This window comes from Ursus maritimus, unplaced genomic scaffold (assembly GCF_017311325.1).
Source record: "Ursus maritimus isolate PB19 unplaced genomic scaffold, ASM1731132v1 scaffold_7, whole genome shotgun sequence".
NCBI lineage: Eukaryota > Metazoa > Chordata > Mammalia > Carnivora > Ursidae > Ursus > Ursus maritimus.
Genome location: NW_024426885.1, coordinates 57,364,416 through 57,382,465, shown reverse-complemented (window position 1 = coordinate 57,382,465; position 18,050 = coordinate 57,364,416). Strand labels below are relative to the sequence as shown.

The following is an 18,050-nucleotide window of genomic DNA, read 5'->3' as shown; positions in this document are numbered from 1 at the left end:
AATTGGATGAAAGACCTAAATGTGAGACCTGAAATCACAAAAATCCTAAAAGAAAGCACAGGCAGTGACCTCTTGACATCAGCTGTAGCAATTTCCTTCTACCTACGTTTCCTGAGGCAAGGGAAACAAGAGCAAAAAGACCTATTAGTATTTCACCATAATAAAAAGCTACTGCACAGTGAAGGAAACAATCAACAAAACTAAAAGGCAACCTACAAAATGGGAGAAGATATTTGAAAATGGCATATATGATAAAGGGTTAGTATTGAAAATATATAAAGAACTTATAAAACTCAACACCCAAAAAATGAATAATCCAATTTGAAAATGGGCAGAAGAATGAACAGACATTTTTCCAAAGAAGACATACAGATAGCCAATGGATACATGAAAAGATGCTCAATATCACTCGTCACTAGGGAAATACAAATCAAAACTACAATGGGACATCACGTTGCACCTGTCAGAATGGCTAAAATCAACAATACAAGAACCAGCAGGTACTGGCAAGGATGCAGAGGAAGGGGAATCCTCTTGCATTGTTGGTGGGAATGCAATCTGGTGCCCCCACTCTGGAAAGCAGTATGAAGATTCCTCCAAAAGTTAAAACTAGAACTACTCATCAATCCAGCAATTGCACCACTAGGTATTTACCAAAAAAATAAAAAATAAAAATATTAATTCAAAGGGATATATGCACCCCAATGTTTGCAGAAGCATTGTCTACAATAACTAAATTACAGCAGCAGCTCAAGTGCCCATCGACCGATGAATGGATGAAGAAGAGGTGGCATATATATACAATGGAATATTACTCCATCATAAAAAAATAGAATGAAATCTTGCCACTTGCAATGACATGGATAGAGCTAGAGAGTATTACGCTAAGAGAAATAAGTCAGTCAGAGAAACACAAATCCCATATGATTTCACTCATATGTGGAATTTAAGAAACAAAACAAACAAAGGAAAAAAGAGAGAGAGAGAGGCAAACCAAGGGAACAAACTGTTGGTTACCAAAGGGGAGGTGGATGGGGAGATGGGTTAAGTAGTTGATAAGGATTAAAAAGTGCACTTGCTGGGGCGCCTGGGTGGCACAGCGGTTAAGCGTCTGCCTTCAGCTCAGGGCGTGATCCCAGCATTGTGGGATCGAGCCCCACATCAGGCTCCTCTGCTATGAGCCTGCTTGTTCCTCTCCCACTCCCCCTGCTTGTGTTCCCTCTCTCGCTGGCTGTCTCTATCTCTGTCAAATAAATAAATAAAATCTTTAAAAAAAAAAAAGTGCACTTGCTATGATAAGCACCAGGTGTTGTATGGAAGTGTTGAAAATGTTGTACACCTGAAACTAATAATACACTGTATGTTAAATAACTGGGATTTAAGTAAAACCTTTTAAAGTTTTTAGAAAATAAAAAAGAAATCAAATGCAAAGAAAAAACGGAAAAAAAAACAATTTGCCACTCTCACCACTTGTATTCCATACAAAACTGAAAGTTCAAGCCATAGCAATAGGAAAGGAAAAGAAAATGAAAGGCATCCAAATTGATAAGGAAGAAGTAAAACTGTCACTATTTCAGATAACATGACACCATGTATGGAAAACTTCAAAGACTCCACCAAAAAACTATCAGAACTAGTAAAAGAATTCAGTAAAGTTTCCGGATACAAAATTAATATACAGAAATCTACTGCATTTCTATACACTAACAACAAAGTAGCAGAAAGAGAAATTAAGAAAACAATCCCATATAGAAATGCACCAAAAAAGAATAAAATACCTAACACTAAATTTAACCAAAGGTGAAAAACCTATACTCTGAAAACTGTAAGACATTAATGTAAGAAAGTGAAGATGACACGAACAAATGAAAAGATATTCCACGTTTCATGGACTGGAAGAATTAACATTGTTAAAATGTCCATACTACCCAAAGCAATCTACAGATTCAATGCAATCCCTATCAAAATGCCAATAGCAACTTTCACAGAACTAGAACAAAAAATACTAAAATTTGTACTGAACCACAAAAAACCTCAAATAACCAAAGCAATCTTGAGAAAGAACAAAGCTGCAGGTATCACAATCTCAGATTTCCAAATATACTACAAAGCTATACTAATCAAAACAAAATGGTACTGGCAAAAAAAAAAAAAAAAAAGACACATAGATCAATAGAATGATATAAAAAGCCTAGAAATAAATCACACCAAATGGTCAATTAACCTGTGACAAAGGAGGCAAAATACAATATAGGGAAAAAGACAATCTGTTCAATAAATGGCGATGGGAAAACTGGACAGCTACATGCAAAAGAATGACACTGGACTACTTTATTACACCATACACAAACTCAAAATATATTAAAGACTTAAATGGGAGATGTAAAACCATAAAACTCCTAAAAGAAAACATAAGAAGTAGTCGACATTGGCCTTAACAACCTATTTATGGATATGTCTCCTCAGGCAAGGGAAACAAAAGCAAAAATCAACTTTTGGGACTACACCAAAATAAAATGCTTTTCCACCAGGGAAATGCAAATCAAAACTACTATGAGGTATCACCTCACACCAGTCACAATGACTAGTATCACAAAGACAGGAAATAAGTGTTGTCAAGAATATGGAGAAAAAGGACCCCTCCATGCACTATATAAAAAAATAAAATTGGTGCAACCATTGTGAAAAACAATATGGAGTTTCCTCAAAAATTAAAAATAGAACTACCATATAGTCCATTAATTTTCCTACTGGTTATTTTCTCCAAAAAAAAACAAAAATTCTAATTCAAAAAGAAATATGCATGCCTATGTTCATTGCAGCATTATTTACAATAGTTAAAACTATGGAGGCAACCCAAATGTCCACCGATAAATGAATGGATAAAGTAGAAATGTTATATTTCGATGATGAAATATTATATGGCCATATAAAAGGATGAAATATTGCCATTTGCAACAACTTGGATGGACTTAGAGGGTATTATGCTCAGTGAAATAATTCAAACAGGAACGACAAATGCCATATGATTTCACTTATATGTGGAATCTACAAAATAAAACAAATAAGCGAAAAAGAAACCAAAAAACCATATTTTAGGAGCACCTGGGTGGCTCAGTCGTTAAGTGTCTGCCTTTGTTTCAGGGCGTGATCCCAGGGTCCTGTGATCGAGCCCCTCATCGGGCTCCCTGCTCTGCTGGGAGCCTGCTTCTTCCTCTCCCACTCCCCCTGCTTGTGTTCCCTCTCTCACTGGCTGTCTCTCTGTCAAATAAATAAAAAATAAAGTCTTCAAAAAAAACACCCCATATTTTAAATACAGAGAACAAACTGGTTGTTGCCAGAGGTGAGATAGGTGAGGGGATGAGCAAAATAGACAAAGAGGATGGAGGGGTGCAATTTTTTATTTATATAAAAAAATAAGTCATAGAGATAAAAAGTACAGCATAGGGAATATAGTCAACAGTACTGTATTACAATGTATTACAGCATACACTGTATGCAGACAGATGGTGACCACATTTATCATGGTGAGCACTGATACCTATACTGTATACCTGAAACTAGTAATATATTGTATGTCAATTATACTTCAACAATCAAAATAAAAACATAAACTTTGCTCCTCAAGGAGAAGCTGGGAAATGGGGGTTCCATCTCATTTATATGGTGCTGTGTTAGAGGTGGAGTTTATACTGAAAGTGTATCTCAGCTTTTCCTACCTATTTTCGTGTATTTTCTCAGTTGTTCAATGTACAGGAATCTCTCCACTAATTTCTGGATTTCTCTCAGAGGTAATTGATCCACGTGTGGTTGTTTATTCAGTGTGTTTGTGGGTAGAGGGAAAGTCAAGAGCCTTCTATTCTGCCATTTGGCTGAGAATAGAGCTCTCCTTTTCTTTTAGAAATATTCTTTTTGGTTTTGGTGTTCTTCAGCTTCACTACAATATGTGTAAATGTGGATTTCATTTTATATATCTTGCTTGAGAATTATTGGGATTCTTAGCTATGAAGGTTGGTACCTTCCATCAATCCTAGGAAATTCTTAGTATCTTTTTTTACACTTTCCTCTCTTCTGGATCTTGTATTAGAATATTTTATATTATTTTATTTTATTTTATTTTATTTTATTTTATTTTATTTTATTTTTTAAAGAGAATCTTTTTTTTAAGATTTTATTTATTTATTTGACGGAGAGAGAGACAGCCAGAGAGAGAGGGAACACAAGCAGAGGGAGTGGGAGAGGAAGAAGCAGGCTCCCAGCGGAGGAGCCCAATGTGGGGCTCGATTCCAGAATGCTGGGATAACGCCCTGAGCCGAAGGCAGACACTTAACGACCGAGCCACCCAGGCGCACCGAGAATATTTGTTAAAACTTGTCATACATCTTCCATGTATCTTAACTGTTTTAAAAACTATTTTTATTTTTTTGTCTCTGTGGTGCATTATAAAGAACTTCTTCAAATCTATCTCTCAGATCATTAATTATCTAATCTCCTGTCGTGCCTAACCATTGAATTTTTCACGATTATGTTTTTCATTTTAGATAGCTCTGCCTGGTCAATTTTGATTGTCTTTTGTTCCTTCACCATATCTCCAAACTTAGTAAATAAGTGAATAATGTTTATTAAGCATATTTATATTTAGTATCATAATTTCAATATCTGTGGTTGGAGAAAGGAGAGGGAAAAAAAGGAGTAAGGGGAAAATGCTCTTCAATCCAAATCACAAAATGACATACAGCATTGCTACCTGCATTCTTTCCTTTCCTCCCCCCCTTCCTTGCTTCCTTCCTTCAATTCACTGATAATCACCTCACACTTACGATGTACAGGGAGGGCATTGCTCTAGGTCTTGGGAATACAATAGGGAATAAAGAAATATATGAATGATGATACATAAATGAATATCTAAAAATAAGAAAATAAATGTGATAGTTCTTTGAAAATGAAAACACTAAAAGAACTTTGTTTTATCATCTTCAAATCACATGAGGATCTGTATAATTCTTACAGACCATGATTACAAAAGCTACTTTATCCCACTGCACAAGAGAAAATATGTGTTAATGGACTTGGAGTTTCAAAGCAATTTTCACTGGCAAAGTTTCTTGCTTAAAGGTATTTTCAAAATTCTGTTAATCTATAATTTGACACTTCTCAACTATCACTCAGTCACAAATGCAAAACGAACACCCTATAATTCACATTAGGCTCTCCAATAAATCAATCAGTTTAGCTTGTATAGTGTTCTAATTCAACTTCTATTTTCTCCTTTACCAATAAATCTCAGATTCCATATCCACAACCAGCCATGGACCAGAATGAAAGATTTAACAAAGCTTCAGCATGGTAGTTGTTGAATAAGCACTCTGCTACATTTCCACACTATAAACATTTAATGAGACTTACTCCCAACAGAGTATTTACTACATCAGTTTATTTCATAGTATTATATTTGCAGAAGCAAGACAGAGCAAAGGTTATTTTGGATCCTTTACCAATACAGCTTCCTGTAAATAAAGAAAAATGCAACCATTTAATTTACAAAACCATTTAAAAAAACTAAATGCTCAATAAATTCTGCTTTATCTAGTTCAGACAGCCTCAGCAACTATTTGTAACATATATATATAAATTCAGGCATTTTGTACTGGTTTGAGCATCCTTAGCTTTTACTGAGAACTGATTTCAAAGGTTGTTAAGACAGCATTAAGATTTCTGGAAATATCTTTAGGACTCCCTCCTGCCTTGTTCAGAAGTGAGTCAGCCACTTAACTTGAGAAAGGGAAGACTCCAATACTGTGCCCATTACATTCCCATCAGTGCTACACACACACACACACACACACACACACACACACACACACACACACACACACGTTCGCCTTCTCTCTAACCATTCCCTTATTTTGCCTGTAGCAGCCACTTTCAATTAAAGTGAGAAAGGAGAAGTCCCAAAAAAAGGAACAATTTGGAAATCAGGCCTGCCGGGCTCCTAGGGCCTAACCCTAACCAATTTGTTAGGAAACCTTCTGTCTTCTTCTATAATCCTAAGAATATAGAATGAGTGTCTGGACATCTTATCCCCTGACACGATTCTGTTTAGTACTATGAAAAATGTTACATATAATCCTATCTGTCCACTTTAACAAATTTCACCTCACCATATTAGCCACACTCCAAACACAGACTAGTTCTACTTAAATGACCCAGGTTTTTGGTTATATTTATAATTTCTCTGATGGTTCATACAGACTAAGAATCTTAGCATAAATTAAGCACATTAAGTTGTATTTGTGAGAATTCAATATAGCACAGAACTCAGAAATACCTTCTGGAATCAGACTAGATCACTTCCTGGATACTACCACTCACTAGCTTTCTGATTTGAGCAAGTTTTATAACTTATCTAAGTCTCAGTTTTGTTTTATTCTGTAAAACAAAAGTATTTATCTTATAAAGACACTGGAATAATTAAGTAATACATTCATGTTAACTATTTAGCTATCAAGAAATGTTACATATTAATGTATGGGAGACCTAACATTCTGCTAGAATCACTGGTATCAAATTACTAAGAAACACAATCTTGCCCACAAGGAATTTTCAATCTTACTATGGGTACCATTTAAGAGTTACCACTACTTATCTAACTTAGTCTCTAGAACTTTCACATAGATGCTAATAATTAGGAACTTAATAAATTTTTGCATGGGTTCCAATAATAAGGAATTTAATAATGATAGATTAGAAATAAAGGCATCCGTTTAAAGACATGTATCTAAAGGAAAAATATAAAGGTTACTTCAAATTTAAATGAATTAGATTTTCATGATATGTTATCATGAAAGTAATAATGTTATGAACAATATAGGAATTATATGTATTTAGTTTATTTTTTAAGTTACCAATAAAACTTGAGTAATTTTAATTGCATTGATTTCATTAGGGAAGAATCTGCCTCCAAATAGTCATCTCCACCAATGATAAGGAGAGCTAAAATTTATTGAGAACTTATTATGTGTCAGTCATTGTTCTAAGCATTTTACATGTATTATTAATTCACTGATTCTGACAACACTATGATATAGGCCCTATTATTATTCTCATTTTAGAGGTGAGAAAACTGAGTATTAAATTACTTATCCTAACAAGTGCCATGACTAAGATAGGAACCCTGGCATAAAGAGATCTAATGCCCTTATCTTTAAACACTACACTATGTTGCCTCCTATTGAACAACTGCACGTCTGACTTGCATAGCTAATTATCTTTGACATCAACCTTGAATGTCTGATAAATATCTCAAACTCAACATGTTGAAAATTAGTTTCTGATCTTCCTCTCAAAACTGACTTCACCCACAGTGTTCCCTATCATGGTTGATGAAAACTCTACCCATCCATTTGCTAAAGGAAAACACACACACACACACACACACACACACACACACAAAACAAAAACACAAAACCTTGTCATTATCTCGTAGACACAGAGGTGTACTGTCCATATCTCCCTTTCAAGTAGGACTTACTGCTCAGCTGTGGGGAGTGAGGCCAGCAGATGGCCCCCAACAGTCAGTTCCTATAGGGTCTGCCTCAGTTGCAAGGGGTTACTCCCTCTTCCCTGTGCCTGGAAGTCATACATAGCCTTGCCAGGCAGTATGTCCTACATCTAGTGACTGACAGAGCCCCCCCCCCCCAAAAAAAAGCCTGGCTTTTCTGCCTGACAAGGTACACTAGAGGGCTCTCCTACTTCTAGAGCTCTCTGCTGACTGGTCTAGGCTTTGTGGATCTGGCTTACAGGTAGACTTCTTCCGGCTCAATCCTACTCCCTCCCTCTTCCCTTCACACGTATTAATTCCTAATAACACTTTGTAACCCCAGCACTGTTCAGTGTGTGCTTTTGGACGACCTAGCCTACAAGATCAGCTATGACTCCTCCCTTTCTCTCACATCCCACATCCGTTCTGTCAAATTCGGTTGGCTTCACTTAAAAAATTAAGCCTTAATATTCACTAATGCCACCCTGGTGTGAGGTGGAATGAGGTGATGCACATAAAATATAAGGATGGGGGCGCCTGGGTGGCACAGCAGTTAAGCATCTGCCTTCGGCTCAGGGCGTGGTCCCGACGTTATGGGATGGAGCCCCACATCAGGCTCCTCCGCTATGAGCCTGCTTCTTCCTCTCCCACTCCCCCTGCTTGTGTTCCCTCTCTCGCTGGCTGTCTCTATCTCTGTCAAATAAATAAATAAAATCTTTAAAAAAAATAAAATAATAAAATAAATAAAATAAAATAAAATAAAATAAAATAAAATATAAGGAAGTAAATTCTTCAGGTAAAAGGAAAGCAGCCCAAGATACAGATAGGACCTAAAAACAGCAGAAAGGAAATATACGTAGCTAAAGCTAAATGAATGACTATATAAAATAACGTCTTGTGGGGCGCCTAGGTGGCACAGCGGTTAAGCGTCTGCCTAAAATAAAATAAAATAAAATAAAATAAAATAAAATAAAATAAAATAAAATAAAATAAAATAAAATAAAATAATAAAATAAATAAAATAAAATAAAATAAAATAAAATAAAATAAAATATAAGGATGGAACCTATATTACTATAATAGCTTTCTGCCTGGTTTTTCAGCTTCTCCTTTTGTTCCCCTTCAGTCTATACTCTACAGGCAGCCAATATATTCCTTTTAAGACTCAAGTGTCATACCTCTGCTTAAAACCTTACAATGGATCCCATTTAACTTGAAGGAAAAGCCAGAGCCCCTAAAAGCCCACAGAGTCCTCCATAACTGGCCCCACTGGTTCTCCTCAGTTCAGCTCTGACTCATTCTCTTACTCTCCCCACTAAGGCACCCTGCCTTCTGTGCTGTTCCTTAAACAATGGGACATGCTTTCAAACCTTCATTCTAGATCTCCACCTGCCCGATTATCTAATCTCCTTCAAGCCTCCAAGTCATCTTACTTTCTCAATGTAACATTCTATACAATTTACTTATCTACAATGTTCATTGTTTTTGTCTTTTGCCTATATTCCTCTGTTAGAACATAAGCTTCATGGGGGCAGTGCTCAATTTTATCCCAAGCACAAAGAACAGAGAAAATGATAAGTATTTGTGGAATGGATAAATCCTACACTTCATATATTGAACGATGTAAACTAAAATCATCATTTCAATCTAATCAACAATCCCACTTTAAATTCATCGACTTCCTTGGAAGAAAAGTAAAGGAACCAGAAGTCTACTGATAGAATATTTTCCTGCTAACCAATTCATTGGAAGACACAAGGCAATGATGGAGACTGATTAAGTAACAGGATTTTTATTTACTCATAGTCTAAACTCCGATCTGAAAACCCATGTCTGTTTATTTTCATATTGAGACACAGCAAATCACACTTTACCTTTCTCTCCACTTACCTCAAGCTCATCAAGGGCACTTCCCAGTGTTGCTGCCTTAGATTCTGGTGGGGCAAGCATATTCTGGATCCCTTGTGAAGCATTTGAAATTACATTGAGAGCATTGTGAATTTCTTCACAAACTGTGTCCTTGCTGGCTTTGAGGGAAGCAACATCAGAATGTTCCAAACAAGCTGAGCAAATTGAATGCAAGAGGGGGGAGTTCTCCTTCAGTGAGGCCCGGGCCCCTGCGATTTCATCCCTTTGATTTGGAGATTTTAAGTCCTAAAGAAACACATAAGAGGAGAGCTTCTTTACAATGGGTTATAAAAGAAAGATTTACACAAAAAAGCTCCACTTTTCTGTCAATATAAATGAAAAGATAATAGAAGCTAAGAAGTCCGGTATAAGATAAAATCAAGGGCATCAATTATTTCTACACTCCAGATTCTGTTAATAAGTTCTACAATAGGAGGGGCGCCTGGGTAGCTCAGTCGATAAGCGTCTGCCTTCGGCTCAGGGCCTGATCCGGGCATTCTGGGATCGAGCTCCGCATCTGGCTTCTCCACTGGGAGCCTGCTTCTTCCTCGCCCACTCCCCCTGCCTGTGTTCCCTCTCTCACTGGCTGTCTCTCTGTTAAATAAATAGATAAAATGTTTAAAAAAAAAAAAAAAAGTTCTACAATAGGAAAGCTGAGCCAATTAGCAAATAAAGGTCACAATGGTGCAGATGTGTAATAACTAAGTAGATCTTACATTTGTCAGTCATATCTTGCTTATAAGTCAGAAAAATATTCTGACATTCACATTATTAAGTGCATTATAAGAGAGCCTGAATTATAAGGATTTGATTACCTATTTCATAGATGCTTATGATTGCATTTAACCTTTTCATTAAAACTAAACCGATTCAGTTAAGAATATTAAATTGAACCTCCTACCATTCAGCTATTTTCCACTCTTTTTCAGAAATACTTAATAATAATTTAATTCTGAATCTTTCTTTCTTTGACATTTATTCAAAAAATAGTTATCGAGCACTCAGCATATGCTAGCCCTGTGCTAGACGCCAAGTGTACAGATGTGAACAATCCTACAACGATCCTGTTCTCCTGAAGCTTATGTTCCTGTTTGAGGGGGTGGGGGATTATCAACAAACAATAAACTAGGTAAACAAATACACAGGACAATTTCAGGCAATGATAAATGCTGTGAAGAAAACACAAAAGTGAAATGCCACAGAGACAGCTTTAGTTTGTATGGTCAGAAAAGATATTTCTGAATATGACATTTGCAGTAAATATAAATGAAAAGCATTCCAAACAGTGGGAAGACAGGGAAAAGAAAGTCTGATATAAGTGATAGCTGATCAAAACGAGCTCAAAATACCGTGGAAAGACCTGGCAAACACTACATTAGCCAAGTGATAAAGGTTAACATCATCAGTGATGTCACATGGGTATCATGTAGCCCTTGACACACTGTGACAAAAACAGCACTTCACCTCTCTGCTATTCTCTCAAAAGTCCACAACCCCAATCTAATCATGAGAAAAACAAGGAAAACCATATTGGGGAACATCCTATATGATACCTGGACAATATTCCTCAAGACTGTTAAGGTCATGTAAAAGAAGGAGACTGATAAACTGTCACAGACCAAAGGAGATAGGGGAGACATGACAACAAAATACAATGTGGTACCCTGGACTGGATCCTGGAACAGAAAGAAGGCATTCATAGAAAGATTGGTGAAGTCCAAATAAAACCTGTAGTTTAGTTAATAGTAATACATCAATGTTTGTTTGTTCATAAGTGGCAAATGCAAGATTTTAACAACAGAGGAAACCAGAAGAAAGGTAGATAAGAATTCCCCATACTACCTTTACAACTTTTCTGGAAATCTAAAATTATTAATATAAACTAAAATTTCATCTTAAAGAAAACTAATTCAAGAGAGCTTAACAATAGCTTATGTATTCCACATATAATATCTTATATAATCTTTATAAAACCTCATGAAAGATATTAAACTCCCCTCCATGTTAAAGGTAAGAAAACTGAGTTTTAGACAGACTAAGGTCCTGAGCCAAGTTACAGAGCTAGAAGGTGGCATTTCTTGTATTGTAACCCAAGTCAGTGTGACTGCTAAGCCATGATGTTAACAACTATGCTACAGTCTTTCCTATACAGGAAGGATTTCCTTTATTTGCTACTATACAGGGATGAGGACTTGTACTTATATAATGACATAGTTTAAAAAGTGCTTCTAGATAGTATCTTATTGATCATCACAATACCCTTTGAGGCAGTAAGGCTCATGTTATTAGCATTATTAGCCCCATTTTAACTAAATAGGTATTTAGTGTAAGGAGATTAAGAAGCTGGCAAAATAACTGAGATCTAAACCTAAGTCTTCTGATTGCAAATCCCATGCATTTTTCATAACACTCTGCTACCTCAGGATAATGTTGCTTGAGGTTAATAAATGGCTGTGCTACTGTATTTTTAGCTCCTTCCTTTCTGAAAATAAAGGCTGTCTGTGACTTCATGCAGGCTTTAGGGGAGATTAACTTCTTTACAAGATGTAGGGAGGACAGTTAGAAGTAGCTCTCAACTCACTGTTTGTACTCACTAATTACCCAAGACAAGATACTCTGTAGTTTGCTTGGCTTGCTATGATTTCCCCCTTATATTTCTGGTCTAGGTTCTAGTTCCAGCTCTGTCATTAGCACTCTGATCAGGGTAAGTCTTCAACTCTTTCAGTGAATGCTTTTCCATCTGTAAAAATGGGGTAATGATACTTCTGCCAATGCTCTCATGAGATGGAGTAAGTAGCACATCAGAAAAGGAATGTACTTGAAAAATACTAGAGAACTATGGAAAGAGTACACAATTATTCTTCCTAAAATATTCCTAAAATTGTCTTCCTAAAATTTATCAAACTTGGTGTACTGTTTTTGTCCTGTGATACTCTTGGTGATTTTCATATTTCCCACCATTTTAGAGCACTACCTACATTTATCTCAGTGTGATTTGGAGGAAATATAATTGAATGTTTAGATAGGCTTCACACTCCTCAGAGGCATAATGATAAAAAGTATAAATATTCAGAAGGAGCTGAAGAAAATTCTCTGCATAATAGAGTATAATCAAAACTAATTACATAATACCCTCTGAAGTGACCTATGCATTACAGTGCTCTATTTAGAATGGCAAGGTCAATGTTTAGGTAGTTTCTGAAAGGTGAATGTTTGTGAATATACATTACTACAAAGATAAGGTTTAAAATATTAGCTCTTTTACTCTGATGATGGCTGTGTATATCTCACTGTTAATTGTGGTAACTTTAATGCTGTAGGAACTTTGGAATTAAAAAAAAAAAAATTCTAGGGGCACCCACATGGCTCAGTCGGTTAAGCGTCTGCTTTCAGCTCAGGTCATGATCCCAGAGTGCTAGGATGGAGACCCATTTTGGACTCTCTGCTCAGCGAGGAGTCTGCTTCTCCCTCTCCCTCTGCCCCTACCCCTGCCTTCACTTGTGCTCTCTCGCTCGCTCGCTCACTCTAATAAATAAATAAATAAAATCTTTTTAAAAAATTATAATATATTTTGGATTTTGAACCTATGCTTTGTTATCTCTGCCCAAAGCAATTAAATCCTTAATGTGCACTGATAGCCTGAATAACAAGCTGATAAATCTGTGAAAAAGGATGGATTCAGTGAACATAACAAAAATAACATAATATGGCAGCAGGTGGGGGAAAGAAAGGCATGTTACAGAATTTAAGTAAAGGAAATTGAGAAGGCAAGACCATTTCTCCTGAAGGACATCCCAAAGGATAAATTTAATGTAAGAAATAGGCACCCGGATAAAAGGGGAACTAATGAATGCCATCCTTCTAAACAAAAAGTTGTGGTGGTGACTGTGGTTATTTTGTTTTAACTGATGATATCATGGGTTCAAAGGTTCCAAGGCTGTTGATTTATCGTAAAATTTTAAATCAGGTCAAAACAGGAATTAAATGATAGGGTCAATTAGGGATTTCTCTGGACAGAGAAGTCTAAAGAATTCAGCTCCTTGGGAATTGATACTTTTTTAATATCTTTTTTTAAATGCTCCAGAAGAAAAAGCTCACATGAGATTTCCAAGTTTAGGAGACATTAAATGCTTCCAGCTGATGCAGAAACACACAGATGGGATTAAAAAAGACCTTACAAGTCTGTGCAAGTGGGTAGAGAAGCAACATATGAGTTTTAACCCTGGCAAGAGAACAAAATATATTTAGGGATTTTAAAGATCACAAAGTATAAAAATGGAGGGCTCTAAGCTATCAGTTAATTAATTCAACCATTCATTCAATAAATACTTTTGAGACCTTCTATAGATCAGGCAATGCACTAATGTTAAGAACACAGAGATAAAAGGGAACCTGGGTGGCTCAGTCGTGAAGTGTCTGACTCTTGGTTTCAGCCCAGGTCGTGACCTCAGGGTCGTGAGATGGAGTACCTTTGTCAGCTCCACTCTTAGCCAGGAGCCTGCTTGAGATTCTCTCTCTGACCCTCCCCGTTTGTGCATGCTCACTGTCTCTCTAAAATAAATAAATAAATCTTAAAAAAAAAAAAAGAATGCAAAGATAAAGAACTTACAGATCAGAAAGGGAGACAAATTTATATGGGAGCTAAAATAGAGTTATTCATAGCATAGAGGAAAGTCACTCGGCTTGAGGGGATCAAAGAAAATTTATCAGAGGCAACTTTAAAACAGTGAGTAGAAGTTATCAATGTGTAGAACAGAACAACAAGTAAAGAAAACAGCATGTGCAAAGGCCTGAGGCATGAGACAGTAAAGAGCATGCAGGCCACTGTAGGTGGCATGACAAGTACAGGAAATCTGAGCAGGAATGGTGATGAATCCAGGTAGAAAGGTAAGTGGGAGATTCCTCACATGCCATGCTAAAGAACTGCAAGAGCAGCAAGCTCGGATGTGTATTTTCAAAGATTACTCTAACTGTGAACTTTTAGTTGATTAGAGAGAATGGAATTGCAGTCAGGAGACTAGGCAATAATTCAGGCAAGAGACAATGAGTGCCTGAACACTGAACACTATTGCTAGGTGGTAGTAGGATGGATCCAAGAAAATCCAGAAAGTAAAAATGGTAAGACTTTGTAATATTAAATGGGGGAGGGGAGAGGAGGTATTTAGAAGTGTCCCTAAAACTTTTTCAGCAATTGTGTACATAGTGTGATGCATTCACCAAGATGGGGAATACAGAATGATAATGTGTTTGGAAAATAAAGGTGAAATACATTTTGTTATCTGCTAGATGCCAGCACAATATCCAAATGAAAATATACTATACATGGACCTAGAATTCAGAGAGTCTAGGCTAGAAATAGAGATCTATGAATCACCAGCTCATAATTGGGAGGCAAAGCCATGGATATGAAGGCTACAGGGTCTTCACCCAGAATGAATGTTATAATACAGAGAACCTGGGAGTAATCATAAATTGTTTCTTGAGGAGGTAAACCTGATAATTGTATGTGTTAGTCCAAAAGGCCAAATATATATTGTAAATCACTAAGAAAGATATCAGAAAATACTGAACTCTCAAAAAAAAAAAAAAAAAAAAAAAAAAAAAAAAAAAAAAAAAAAAAAAAAACAAGCAAAAAACACATACACACATGAAGCCTAAAACCTGAATTACTATTGATAACTACAGTCACCATACTTGAAGAAAAAATAATTTAAGTAGTTTTTTTAAAGCAATTTGAAAAGGCAGGATCACTTCATATCAAGGTGTTAAAAATATGGGATCTGTTCACCTTGCAAAAAGAAAATTTGTATTGGAGGACACATGATTTAAAAAAAATCTAGAAATCATGAATGAATTTGACAAGTTGTTAATGGACTTCTTTACAAAATCTAGAAACAATAGATGGAGGAAGTAGCTTTTTAGATTTCAGTGAAATAAATTAAAAATATATCTGCTCATTGTACTGTCTCCCTCACTTCATTATAATTCCCTTGAAGGCAAGCATTATAGCTTACTTATTTTGTATCTCACAATCTATTAGAATATGGTACATGTTATGAGCATAACACATTTTTTAAGAAACAAATGGACAAATGAATAAGAAATAAGTAATAGGAAGTTAAATTCAGAAGGGGTAAGAAACTGTGTGTTTAATCACTCCAAGAAATAAATTTTGTGGAATATACATAATCCAGAGAGTTTAAATAAATTTATGCATCACAATGTCACAGGAAACTAATGAATAAAATTAAACTGTACCTACCTTAACATTAAATTTTAGTGAAGCCATTGGTACAACTACTTTGGAAAACTGTACCAACTAAAGCTGAACATATATATACCTCATGACCCAGCTATTCCAGTCCTAGGAGAGGATATACACATATAGAAATATGTTCATATGTTCTTTAAAAGACATATGCCAAAGCGTTCCTAGAAGCATTCTTCAAAATAGCCCCCACAGGAAACAACCCAAAGTAATGAGAATGAACAAAATACAGCTACATGCAACAATATGAAATATGGGGAAAAAAAGATACAACAAAAGAGTGCATATTGTTTGATGCCACCGTCTACATAAAATTCAAACTCAGGCTAAACTAATCTATGCTCTTAGAAGTCAGAATAGTAGTTACTGTTGAAAATTAGAGATTGGAAATGGCATAGGGATCCTTCTGGATTCTGGTAATTTTCTTTTTGTTCTGAGTATTGGTTATATGGGTGTGTTTAGCTTGGAAAAAATTCACTAAACTCTGCTCACGAGGTATGCATATTTCTGAATGTATCTTATACTTCAATTAAAACATTTATATAAAATCAAGCAAAACAAAAAAATTAGTAAAGCAAAGCAAACATTCAATTTGTGACTTCTCTTGGCAAAGGACTCTGATATAAATAAGCTATGGACTTGCCCTGGTATAGCATTTTCCATGATATTAAGGGAAGGATGAGCAAATTGGATATGTAGTCCATTTGCAAACATCTTCTACCCACTTTGAGGGCTTTTATTTAAAAAGAAAAGAAAAAAACTAAGTGTCTGAAAAATAAAAATAAGAAAAGAAAGGTCCCAAAGCCTGGCCATTGGAAAGGGAAAGCTAAAGGATTTTCACAGCAATTGATTCCTTGCACCCTTGAACCCTCATTTCAGAGGATCAGAGAGAATTTACTAAGCTACATCCCTGCCCAAGTGGAAGCTCAGCAGGTATTCTGCTCAACAAAGCAGAACTACATGCAAATTATTGAGTTTCTCTTCCAGGTGTTTAAATGAAGTTTCTGGAACTGACAAAACCACTCTGGTAGGGGAGGGAAGGCTTATGAAGAACATTTTTGTTTTCTTAAGACTAAGAAGATGTGCAGCAGAAAAGCCCATGGATACTTTGCTATTTGGATTCCATTCTTAGTTGGCTTCTATCCCTAGTCTTCCCTCTGCCAAGATGCTGCCTGCTAACTGCTTCACTGGTCACTAGGCAGCTTCGTGCTCTATCAGAAAACAAAATAGTGCAAACACCTGCTAATTTAAATGTTTTTCTCCAACATAAATTAGGAAGTGGAATACTTAGCCTTAACTGAACTGAGGATATAAGATGGTAAAATAAGAGTAGAATACAGAGATAATAAGAGTTTTAAGAAAAAAATAAAGATTGAAAAGTGCAAGATTTTACAATCAAAACATTATTAAGCAACAGAAAGAGGACTTTACTGCTTTTCTATTCTTATGTCTCATTTTCCACCTTATATTAATAGGACAAATACAATACGGGAGAAAATAAAAGAATTCTTCAAATTAAAATAGAAAAATGAGAAACCATATAATAATAGCATTAAGATATCCCCCAAGTTATGAATTCTGGGCCATTAATGCTTACTTTGGGTAGATGAAATACACAAAAGTGAATATTAATAACTCCTAGATACCTTCTAGGAAAACATTATTACTTAATTCTAATGCAGGCCACCATGTCAGTCAAGAAAATGTATATATAAAGTTCAGAAATGCACTATGTTAATTTTCTATCTATCTGAAACAAATGCACTATATATTACATCTATTATTTGCCTCGTTTATAACTAAAAAATAAATTGTATCGAAAGTCATCTACCATATGATTAAAGTAAAAGGAGTAAACAGAAAAGCAGAAAAATAATGAGCTAAACAAAATCCAGTTGTATTTCACATTTCCCTTCCATTCGTGCATATATTTCATCACTTAATCTAACAAGATTCAAATATCTATGTCAGAAAACTTTTCCCCTAAAATACAGATTTATTAGCATCCATGAGAGTTAAGTTAGATTTTAACACCTAGTCAAAGATCAAAAATATCATTTTCCTTACAATTTCTTCTTATTTAAGTTTCTGTGACTCACTTGTGGGAGACAGACCACCATTTTTCAAACATAGCATAACTTAGTACAAATGGAATTCAAACCCAGGGATGTTGATCCAAATTCCTAATAATGACTTACATTCATGTAGTGGTTTATCGTGTTTAATAAGTTTCTAGTCATCTTCTCATAAAGAATTCCATGAGGAAAAAAGTGTTATTATCACTAAATGTTAAAAACAGGAAAAGGACATTTGTCCAAAGGCACACAAGATTAA

The 18,050-nt window shown here is 35.6% G+C and overlaps 1 protein-coding gene across 1 annotated transcript in view; it reads right to left on the bottom strand.

The window, feature by feature from the left end:
• Window positions 1-18,050, bottom strand: part of CTNNA3 (catenin alpha 3) — a 1,592,500-nt gene that overhangs the window by 1,142,633 nt on the left and 431,817 nt on the right. Inside the window, exon 7 of the mRNA XM_008695933.2 lies at window positions 9,431-9,694. Within this exon, the coding sequence (XP_008694155.2) occupies window positions 9,431-9,694 (264 nt within the window). The remainder of the gene's footprint in view (window positions 1-9,430; window positions 9,695-18,050) is intronic.